At 38.0% G+C, this 12,109-nt stretch overlaps 1 protein-coding gene across 1 annotated transcript; it reads left to right on the plus strand.

Moving 5' to 3' along the window:
• Positions 1-1,386: 1,386 nt before the first annotated feature.
• On the plus strand, positions 1,387-5,990 carry crhbp (corticotropin releasing hormone binding protein). The gene is made up of 7 exons (XM_034239042.1): positions 1,387-1,659; positions 1,762-1,855; positions 2,211-2,368; positions 3,561-3,771; positions 4,241-4,386; positions 5,143-5,260; positions 5,340-5,990. The coding sequence occupies exons 1-7, from the start codon at positions 1,402-1,404 to the stop codon at positions 5,492-5,494; spliced, it is 1,140 nt and encodes a 379-aa protein (XP_034094933.1). The 5' UTR covers positions 1,387-1,401; the 3' UTR covers positions 5,495-5,990.
• Positions 5,991-12,109: the final 6,119 nt, after the last annotated feature.

Consider the following 12,109-nt stretch of genomic DNA (forward strand, 5'->3'; position numbering starts at 1 on the left):
ATCACTCTCCTCAAAATGAGCCAGACTACAGCGCTGACGGCTCTCGGGTGTGTGAGGACCGCGTCACACACGGCAGGCGTGAAAGCAGCTTAGTGAATGTGAAGTGAGTGCTGCAGAAAGCACAGCAGGTGGTCACGTGGACAAGATGTTGCTGTCAAATTGTACAATCAGTCAGTAAACGATATCAATTAATCTCACATAATGTCTACCCTCCTCTATTTCACCATAATATATATTCTGTTTCGATGCAGTCATGTTTCTCTATAAAGACTGAAGACACATTGGAAACTCTACAACCTGTAGTTGTGAGTGTGTTTGTTTCAGCTCATGCAGGGCTGGACTCAAGACCAACTTAATCGAGTTCAAGGCAAGGTCCAGTCCTGTCCTAGATAAGACCAAGTCTAAATAAACATAATGTAAACCAAATAATATAAATATAAGTACAAAAAAAAAAAACACTCCACAATAGCCGTATTGTTACCTCAGGCACTTTATCTGCTCTCTGCACTTTCTGGTTGGATGAAAACTGCATTTCGTTGTACTCTGTCCAATGTGTCTAATCTGAATTATATCATACTTCATTTGCATCACACCTTTCCTACGGGTGAATGCAAGTCAATGTGTGACTTATTAAAAGTCAGCACGAATGTAAACATTGCATGTACTGATAGAGACATGACACAATAGCAGATATACAAGATGATGCAATGTAGATATTGTGCATGATAAGAAAGCAATCGACCAATCTTTCAACTGAAGATGTGTTGCTACACTGGATTCAACACATACTATGTTCAGTTTTACCTGCAAGGCAGACAAGTGTCAGGTTATAATCCGAATAAGGTGAGGTGACATTTACATAATTTGGCCTCATTGTAGTTTTATAATCAGCACTGTAGACAGATTTGAGCTACCTGATTTATGTTGGTTTAAACTCCCCCCCTCACTCAATTCTTCAACTGAAATAGCTTTATAAGCGTGAACAAAAACAGGTTGCCAAAGAGGATTACAGGAGAGTCTAATCTAATCTCAAATACATGTGTCACTTTAAAAAATATATATATTATACTGATGCAGTCTTTTCTACACAATACAATTTGATATACCTACAATTAAATGCAGCACTTAATATTATCGAAATCCCTTGTTTCAAATTGCTGCTTTTGCATTAATTTAACATAATGGTACTTCCAAAGCACTGTGCAATTACAACAGACATCTATAGTATAGATTATATACATACTATAGATATACTGTATATTCTAAAAATGTTTAAAAAAAACTTCAACCAAACAACTAATGTCAGTTTTCTTTAAGTTACTTTGCAAGTCAATGTAACACCTCGTAATATGACAGTGCTTGAAATCATTAATTGCATACTCTCTCTCTTTGGCTCAACACATGCTTGTCCATCCCTGTCACGACCACGCATCTGGTTGTGCGGTGGGGGGGGAGGGGGGATGCACGGTGTCTGTGAGTCGGTGGCAGCCTCTGCTGTACTATAAAAGCCTCTCCGGTCGCAGAGCGGCTCAGATCCTCCGCTCAGGTGCGCCTTGCAGACAGACAGAGATGCGGGTTATGGAGCGCACCTTCCGAGAGCAGCTCTTCTTCCTGGTGTTGAGCCTGTCTGTCCTCAAGGGAGACACCAGATACATCGAGGTAAGTGCTTCAAACTTTTGGGTAATTTCACTTCTGTACAGATTCACATCGAGGATATCGTTTCACTTTGTGTGAACACTTCCCCCCCCTCCCTCTATGCAGAACAACGAGATTTCAAAAGATGAATTATTTTCATTGTTCAACTCGGAGCTCAAGAGAGAAACACCTGAAGAATTCATTTACCGTCGACCCTTAAGTAAGTCAATTTAAATCTATGTTTTTTGTTGTGCCTATATCTGAGGGTTATAGACTTAATATGTGTGCAGTATGAGCAAGATATAATCACATGCTTGCATTTTTCATATCTTAAATGTAATGTCTTTATAATTGTTTTAATTGACAGTTTTGAACAGAACAGACTACTCCCTTTTCTTTCAAGTTTAGTTTTCAGTTTGTTTTATAGGTAGGAAGGACATAAATAAATAATTGAAATTAAATGCAATCTCTTGATATAGCCTACTTAAAAACATTTTCTACCTGCTGTTTTCTAGTGGTTCTGTCAGTGACATGCACATGTATTTTAATATTGCAAACTGATGTCTCTGTGTCAGGGTGTCTGGACATGGTGGCAGTGGAGGGTCAGTTCACCTTCACAGCAGAGCGTCCTCAGCTCAGCTGCGCTGTTTTCTTCATGGCTGAGCCCAACGAAGTGATCAGTGTGGATTATGACCATGTTGACATCGACTGCAGGGCAGGGGACTTCATCACGGTAAACAAACAACTTCCCACAAATAATCCAATTACCCAAATCCTCTTATTTGTTAAACAACAATCCAATCATGTGTAAAACAGCATAGTTCTTGGAAATGGAGCTAAAATAGCAAATTAAATCCCAAAAGATATGCAACATTTCCTTACATCTATCTATAATGATGTTTATATTCAGTCATCACTGGTAAGGTTAGCTTTTTTTATATGGCACATCAGGCAAAATAGGGAATATAACAAATGCAACAAAAACAATATCACTCATAAAAGATAGAGGATAGCTAGTTAAAAATCAACACTTGAAATAAGATTCTGCCAGAAATGCAGAGCTATAATATTATTGTATCTTTAAATTACCTTGGGAATATCAGTGATAAACATGAATGTTAATGTTAGTTGTCATGCTTCCAGACGGGGGTCAGTGAACCTGCTTGACTAAGCTTAGAAACACTTCCAAAGCTCCTTTAGCATAAGGCAATTGTACATAACCTGCTTACTCACAAAGCACGCTGATACTCTCTGCATGCCAAAGTTGTCATGATAGTCCAGTGAATGAAAACAATGATTGCATTAGAATGTGACTCAGGGTGTCCGCGGGGTCTTAAAAAGTATTAAAAGTTGATAAATCAATTTAGCGAAAATGAAGGCTATTAAAAAGTATTAAACGGATTTTCCAAGGTATTACATTTTGTAGCTTGTTTTCAATAAGTATATAAATTGTCCAAAGAGGTTGTATTCTACAGTCTGCCTGAATGTAATCATTGCGTAGGTGTGCAGTGTGATTCTGTGTAGTTTATTTATGGCATCCCGTTGGGTTTGACGTCATCTGAACAGGACATCGCACGCTCACTGCTTGATAGCGCGCAAAGGTCCGTTTACGCCGGTTGCTAAACAACATCGTTATGGGGAAATGCAAGTCTGCGTCCAAATGGTTGGAAGATAAGGAGGAAGCACAATCAATACTGTATATAGTCAATGTGAGGTAAAGTGTTTCGCCAAGGTAACCGGTTAAAACTCCAAGTGGAGATGAGGTCTTAAAATGTATGGAAAGGGTCTTAAAAAAGGTCTTGAAAGGTTTTATATTTGACTTCAGGATTCCTGCATATACCCTGGGACTAAATGATACAAAACCCTGCTGAAACCACCTGTGACTGTATCTGAATACTCTCCTCTTGTTCATGTGTCCCATGAAGGTGTTTGACGGCTGGGTGATGAAGGGAGAGAAGTTCCCCAGCTCCCAGGATCACCCTCTGCCTCTGTACGAGCGCTATGTGGATTACTGTGACTCTGGATCTCTGAGGAAAAGCGTGCGCTCCTCTCAGAACGTGGCCATGGTCTTCTTCCGCATTCACAACGCCGGCAGCAGCTTCACCCTAACAGTCAGGAAACACATCAATCCTTTCCGTAAGTAGTCACATGCATAAGCAAAATGCATAGAAAAGACATACAAAAGTGCTTTCAGTCATCAATTGAACCAACACGGGATAGTTTGCCATCAATACATTTCTGGATTAGGAACACGATCACATGGCAAATACAGGGACATATGGACCTCCAAATGTGTTGATTTCTCTATCAAACTAAAATCACTTCTACACATGCTTTCATGATAGATATATCTTGAAGCTGCAGCTTTATATTTAGTGTTACCAACCAATGTCAATACTTAGAAATACAGCTTTCATCTTGTAAATATGAGTTTTTTCTTCTACCGGAAAGGTTGCTCATTACCAAAACATTTCCCTTTTGCCAATATTGCCATTCATTTTAAATGAACTGTGTGCATTTCTGTGTATGTTGTACCTGCTTCACATTGGGAATCAGGATCTCCTTGTAACGTCCTTCCCTTTGCCACTTCTTCTTCTCCCTGCAGCCTGTAATGTCATCTCCCAGTCACCAGAGGGCAGTTACACTATGGTGATCCCGCAGCAGCACAGGAACTGCAGCTTCTCCATCATTTATCCTGTGGCCATCGACGTCTCCGAGTTCAGCCTGGGGCACTACAACAACTTTCCTAAGGTAAAAAAACACATCAAACATTGATTTATGAACAACATCCACTTTATGATTTATTTTTGATTATTTTCCTTACCTTATTTTTCCCAAAGTGTTGGCACTCCTCCAGCACCTTCAAAAGAGCTTACTTAAAATGTGTTCAGGATGTTCAAAGCAGCCACAACAGCCCTCTGTCTGTCCCGAAACAAAGCCTCTCTTGCTTAGTATTACTCATTTTCAGTAGAAGGTTTGTTAAGTAATTCATTGGCATAAGAGGACACAAACAGTTGTTTCCAGTTTCAAATGCACATGCTTTGTAAACCCAGCCATCAATCTGCTCTCTTACACTTCTTACGAAGTTCAAGGACATTCACCTTCTTTTTATTTTTCTCCTAAATATAACACGTGTTTTCAAGTCTTTTGACGAAGTTACTGTTCATGTTGTTGAGAAAGTACAAATATTGGATCGAGGAGGGATTTAAGAAGTAAAAACAACACCATATCTTACATCATAAAAACACAAACACTGCTCAGCTGCAGGAAAGTTGCAACTGAGACGAGACACACCAACTCAAGTATGCCGAGAAATACAAAGAGCGTCAAATTGCTGCAATCACCTTAATAGAAATTGTTAAAACTCTTCTCACAAGAGCTTGACCTTGTTCCTTTATGGATAAAAGTGCTCCAGCTGTATCTCATTGGAATATGGTTTACATGTTCATTAATTGAATGGGAATGGTGTTGGCCACTTCCATTAAAACCCTGTATTGGTTTCCACAGAGGGCCATGCCTGGGTGTGCAGAATCAGGGGATTTCGTGCAGCTGCTGGGAGGAAGTGGCATCGACACATCGAAGCTGCTGCCCATCACAGACCTCTGCATCTCCTTCACTGGACCCAGTGAGTACACACTGATCTCCTCTCATGATACCAAACTGGTTGAACTGAGGTTAAACTAATCTGTTGCTGTGCCCTGCAGCTCACATGAAGATCGGCTGTGATAACACCGTGGTGAGGATGGTGTCCAGCGGGAACTATGTCAGCAGAGTGTCCTTCAGCTACAGAGTACTGGGCAGCCAGGAGCTGCAGACCATCAAACTCAACAACGTGGAGGATTTCTGTTTCAACAACTGATCCCAGCAGGACCACAAAGTGACAAATGTATCATTTGACCGCAAACATTTTATCCCAATTATTTTATCAATAAAACAAGACATCCACCTCAGTCAGTCCCTCTGATTGGACAACATTGCCTGAATCCAGAGATATAACCAGAAAAGTGAATAATAATATAAACAAACACAGTAATATACCACATTTACTGGACTTCAGTTTTTGTTTTTTGCTTTCATTGTTGCTTTTTGTACAATTGTGTGTATTTATCATGTTTTATTGTTATGTATTGTTGTAATGTTACACATGGTCAACATTCTTGTAAAGGAGTGATTCTGAAATGAATGTCACACATCTGTTCATTTTTCTGTATCATTTTGTCACATCCTGCCACTGATGATGCAGAGGGCATTTCAATGTTCACTATAATAAATACAAGTGTCCATTGCCATTGTAAAGTTACATTTGTATAAAATCTTTTTGTAATAAAATTATACTGCATGACAAAGCAATCAAATATGTTTCCTGTCTTAAAGTGTGCCGCAGTGAAAAACAAAGCAATGCACAACTTACAAAATCTAATCTATTACGACATAGAGCAAGAACGGAATTTATATTTAAATGTATTGTTAAAAAAGTATAATTCTCTACTCTGGGAAAGCTTTGTTTGTGTAATTGAGATGGGTTTCATAATATTATTTCTAAAGACAACAGACAGCAAATGAAACTTCAAAATCATTTTACGATCTCATCCATTTACCACATTTTTGGATATATATTATATTCACTTATATTTAGATACAGGACAATCACCCTCTTCTGGCTGGTGGTGTTCAAAGGAAATTCCTGCAATATTCCTATTTTTTTCTGATACGCAATGAAATGAAATTACTTTCAATAAAGTAGTTTTTAGTGGAGAACCCTAGGTGTTCATTTCTCCACCTGTCAAGTTAGGACTGCTTCCGTTCTGTTCAGGATTGCACTAAAAATTACATGAACTTTAAAGGCACCTTTTTTGGTATTTTTGAAACATCTAAGTTAAAAAGACAAGGTTTTAACAAAGATGTCAGTTTGTGTTATAAGTCCATGGGCCTTCTAACCATTTCTGCTACTGACAACCAAAACATGGCTGTGAATTGGAGCTCTATGCACTAATTACAACATTGATGGTAATGGTGTGGCTTTAGGAAACACATTGTTGGTTGGTTGGTCCATCATTGTGGTCCACACCCACATATCTTATCTATTGGATGGATTGTCATAAAGTTTTGTACAGATATTCATGGTTCCCAGAGGATGAATTCTAGTGACTTTGGTGATTCTTCGACTTCTTTTCTATTATCACCTGCAGTTTAAACTTGCGCAATATTTATTTTCTCTACCAAATACAAGCAAAACTATTGACATTCCAACCAGCCCTGGCTCTATTTTGTGTAAACGTGCTAATTAACAAATGTTGGCATGCTAAAAAGCTAAAGAGAGAATGGAAACATGGTAACCATTACAAATACAAAGAAATACAACAATTTCCCAAATTGGGATCAATAAAGTTCTATCTTATCTCTTATCTTAAAACCGCTAAATAGCATTGTGTGCTGTTGTAGCATTTAGCTCAAAGCACTGATATGCAAAATGACTGTGAACTCTTTACTAAAAAATAGTCAATGACGAGCTGTCTTAACACTCACTCAGTTATTTGCAATAATATACAAATAAACATCCATTCACTATTAATGCACATTCCATATATTTCACAATTTGCTCATGTCTCAAACAACCAAGAGACCTTTCAGGTTATCATGGAGCACGTGCCACTCCCCCCCCTCCCCCCTTCACGTCTTTTATGACTATTTATGGTATATAAGCGCCCCTCAATGTCACCACAGAGAAAGCAGCAGGCGATATCTCTGAAATGATGGCTTGAATAGAACAAACCAATGGGGCAAGCAGTGATTAAAGGCCTGCAGGTGTATTATCATCGACACACACCTGCAGCCACAGCTGGTGATGAACGGGTGTGTGATGACGTCCGACTGCGGAAATCCACGTGTGTATCCACATACTGTAAGGATAAGCACCTCTAGTGAGCTTTCACTCATCATAGGACATTAATTATACAACACAGCTGGGCTTTTCATTACATCCCATAAAAAGCAACAACAATGTGTTTGTCCGTCTCTCTAGTTATGTCCAAGCCCATTCACTACCACCAAGAAATTGAACAGCAGCATGTCCTACAAATAAAAAGACAAAATAACATTTTCTGAATTGATTTTCAGCAGGACAACATCATTTGTCTGTTCACATGTTCAGTTTTTTTATGTGAAAATGCTTTGGTAAAGGCCTAGGAAAATACAAAATGGAAGATATACCAGGCTTTGGATATACTACAATAACTGTTAGTAGGATCATTTCAGTGGTGTTTTTAGTCTTTCACTTTGATTTGTTTGACAATTAGAAACATATAATATCACAAGCCTTATCCTCTAAAATATTCTTCATGTTTATATAGTTCTATATTTCATACATTTCAATCTTTGTACATTTTATTTATTTGAATGTACATTAAAATAATGGGCTAATATAGTGGAATATCTGTTGTTCCACGTCACTCAGGCAGCTCCACGACGAACAAGCCTGCTGAATACACCAATGAATAAGTTAAAAAAACATGATCTCTAGGATATAATTCATTTTTTTAAATATTTTATATAGATAATTAATATGTTTTTCTTTACATTATAAGTAAAGGCCGGTTCCCACGCTGTACATCAGTCACCTTTATGTCATATACTACAAAACTGTTGAAATGTATCCGCATGTTTTCGACTGACAGGCTTACTGATGACGGTTTGATTGAAAACCTTTCTTACTCCACAGATTGAGAAAATCAAGCGTGACATTTGAGTCTGACCTTTCAAAAAGGCTTAATTATCAATACTTTGTCAATCGCTCAGCAGGGGCTTAAAGCGGATGCAGACACTCGATATTTTGAGAGCCGTGCCTCTCATAACATCATACCTTCATACTAATGACTCGTAAATTCTTCAGCAAAACTTAAATCGGTGCATATTTAAGAAAGGTTATTCTAATAATGTTTGTCTAGGGTTTTTTTGTTTTGTTTAGAATGTTTCTTTTCTATTTGCTAATACTTTTCTGGATTATTAACTTACTGATTAGTGGCTGGCATTGCTGATTTTTTAAAGAACCTTTATTTTTTGGTGATGCCTTTTAGGGACATTTCTTGTTCTTCTTGTTTCAATTTAATGGATTACAATGGATCTTGTTTGTATTTGCCTATGGGATCAACCTTAATGGCTTTTCCTCTTGCGTCACCATGACGTTCACACTTTTTTGGCTGTCCCCCACAAGATGAAATGTAATATCTTCGGTGATCCCTTATAAGATAAGATAAGATGGTACTTTATTGATCCCAATTTGGGAAATTGTTTTTGTTGCAGCAGCATAAAAGACAAGGCATTTTACAATAAAACAAAACTAGAAATAAACAAGATTAGAAAGAAAAGAAAATAGAAAATATACATGTAGATATTATATATACAAATATATATATATATATATATATATATATATATACATAATATGACATATGGAATATAAAATATAAAATATTGAACAGATTATATATGTGTAAAATGCACAAAATGGTTTTATTCCAAGAGAAATTATGGAGCAGAGTTCTCTTCCAGCCAGAGGTGATTTATTGTACAGAGTTATTGCAGTGGGCAGGAATATTTTCCTGTAACGGTCCTTGTGACAGCGGAGTTATTTTAATCGGGTGAAAAATAATCAATTTGTCATTGGTTCAAGTACATAACTCATGAGTGATCATGGAAGTATACTCTGTGAAAGTATACTCTGTAGTATAGAAAGCTTGTGTCTCGCATTATGCTCAATAAATGTCAATAAATTATGCACACCATGTCAACATGGTGTGCAGCTGTGTAACTCTTGTTCTGATAAAATGCTTTAATCCACAAGGACATATTCGATATCATCGCGCGCACACACACACACACACACACACACACACACACACACACACACACACACACACCACACACACACACACACACACACACACACACACACACACACACACACACACACACACACACACACACACACACACACACACACAGGTCAGTCTTAATGAGGGCGATGACGCACAAAGTGACGAACAGTAGGATGGACAGCATGTGGGAAATAGCTTGAGGCATATTTTTAAAGCATTTTATCAGAACAAGAGTATATAAGACATTTATCGCAGGTAGCAGCCTGATTTGGATGATTGACACTTGGACTAGGGAAACAACTGTGCTATGCCTGACAGACATGATACATGTTGATATATATACTGAAATGAATTAAGGAAATCTCCATATTTCTTCATCGTGTCCCTGCTTTCTACTCTACTTTTTTTGGGACATTTCCTTTTTATTCACTTCATGAAGTTATAAAACTAAATAGTGCTCTTACAGGCATTATGCTTTATGTTTGTGGCATGTTTAACAGACACAATTATTTATTTATTTATTTTGCCTTTTTCTGTCCTTTCCAGTTGATCCTTTGTCTAATTGTACGTTTTCCCATCATCCTCCTTCTTTCTGAGGGGTCAATGAAACTTTCCTTATTTGTTTTTTTTAGTTGAAGTATTTATCTTCCCTTTTCTGTATGGCTATTCAACATTGATTTCTTGGAGTCATGAAGCAGACACTGGGAATACACATTTCTCAGTAAATAACAGACCAGTTAATGTATTTATTGTCTGATATAAAAATCCGCCAAATGTTTGCATGAAACACAAATTATCCCTATTTATTCCAAATGACGTTGATCTGTAGATATTTCAAATGAATCATGCTGGAAACAGTTGCATGTGGACATCAGGTGTTAGCTCTTTTGTCTTGAGCCTTTTTTAATTGCCAGTAATTCCCCCCTCCCACACTTAGCAGACGTCATGATTATACTGATTTCAATTACCACCAGAGATGCTCACGACATATGACTCAAACTATACGATGGGTGGGAAAGGTCTCCTCTGCTGGAGACCAGTTCCTGAACAAGACGTTTGGTAACAGGAAATGAGGAGACAGTTATTTTTGAAGAGTCTGTGTGAAAGTAGAGGGTGAGATTATAAATAATCACATTTTAAAATAATCAAATGACACTTGTAATTGATTGCAACCTTTTAAAAATGGAAGACAAAATACATAATTACTGCATGGCATCTTCCCAAGGGAGATATGCTGATTATCCTGCTCGATTACAGCCAATCAAAGACAAATTGCATTGTAACAGTGAGGGTTTGTGCAAGCACCATCTGCGCACATGAAAGCATCACACTTGCCACTGCACATGCTTTCAGTAATTCCCCCCCCCCCCCATGTCAACGCTAAGAATGTCATCGCAAATTAACTGCCTGCTTGGGTATTCTGGGAAAAGGCACGTACAGAGGAAACTCCTCAGTAACAGCAGCTTGAGCAAACACTTTTGTCCACCCCAAGGTGACAATATCAGCATTACTGCCGGAGGGTAAGACATGTCCGAGTGATTGGCAGACGCTCCTGGACCCAGGTGGTCCGAGAGTACAGGGACCGCCATGTGTCATTAAAACTGTTAAATGTCCAGTGAGTGAAAGCCTAATAGCAGCACACGCCCTCGCACACTCTCATAATGCACTCCAGTGGAGTACTGCATTTTATACTGGTTTACGTCCACTCTATCACATTTCAGAGAGACTTGGTTTCTCTACTTTAGTTAATATTCGTACTTTAGGAATACGATTTTAACATGAAAACGATGAGCATAAAAATAAAACATTTCTTGTTTTTGGCTACAAACCCCTTGCAAGAAAGACACAATACCCCACCTAAATCAGATGCTTTTATCAGTTTTGTTTTACCAGAACATCCTTTTTTAGGAGATGTCCCATCAGTTGATCTTGAGTCTTATGAAAGTACATTTATTCAAGTACTGAGCTTGAATACACATTTGAGAAACTTGTACTCTACCCAAGTATTCATTTTATACTACTTTGTGCATGTGCATGTGTGAATATATAACTGTGTGTATTTGTATCTGTATGTAAATGATAAATGGACTGTACTTATATAGCGCTTTATCCAGTCTTTAAGACCCCTCAAAGCGCTTTACATACTACATGTCGTTCGACCATTCATACAGAGCAGTGTATGTTACTCTAGGACCTAACATGCATACACATTCACACACCGTTGGCCATGCCATCGGGAGCAACTCAGGGTTAAGTATCTTGCCCAAGGATACATCGACATGTTGACTGCATGAGCTGGGATCGAACCCACAACCTTCTGGTTGAAAGACGACCGCACTCCCTCACAGCCACAGTCGCACAGTATGTGCATGTGTGCACACAAAACACAACTGTGTGTGCATGTACCATATAAGAAGCATGTGCATGTATACAAAACAACTTTACTTTAAACTAGTCTGCTACATTTTGGAAGCCAATTTTGTACTTTTACTGCACTACATTTATTTTAAAGATGTATTTACTAGTTGCTTTATAAACTCAGATTTTGACACACAATGCTTTGGAAAAACGTATAAAATATGACTATTTTTTATCTAGAT

Source organism: Gymnodraco acuticeps, unplaced genomic scaffold, assembly GCF_902827175.1.
Source record: "Gymnodraco acuticeps unplaced genomic scaffold, fGymAcu1.1, whole genome shotgun sequence".
Lineage (NCBI taxonomy): Eukaryota > Metazoa > Chordata > Actinopteri > Perciformes > Bathydraconidae > Gymnodraco > Gymnodraco acuticeps.

Coding starts and splice junctions, on each gene's coding strand:
- crhbp (XM_034239042.1), top strand. CDS start 1,402: ATGCTTGTCCATCCCTGTCACGACCACGCATCTGGTTGTGCGGTGGGG. Junction 1,660..1,761: donor GAGACACCAGATACATCGAG/GTAAGTGCTTCA, acceptor CCCTCTATGCAG/AACAACGAGATTTCAAAAGA. Junction 4,387..5,142: donor ACTACAACAACTTTCCTAAG/GTAAAAAAACAC, acceptor TGGTTTCCACAG/AGGGCCATGCCTGGGTGTGC.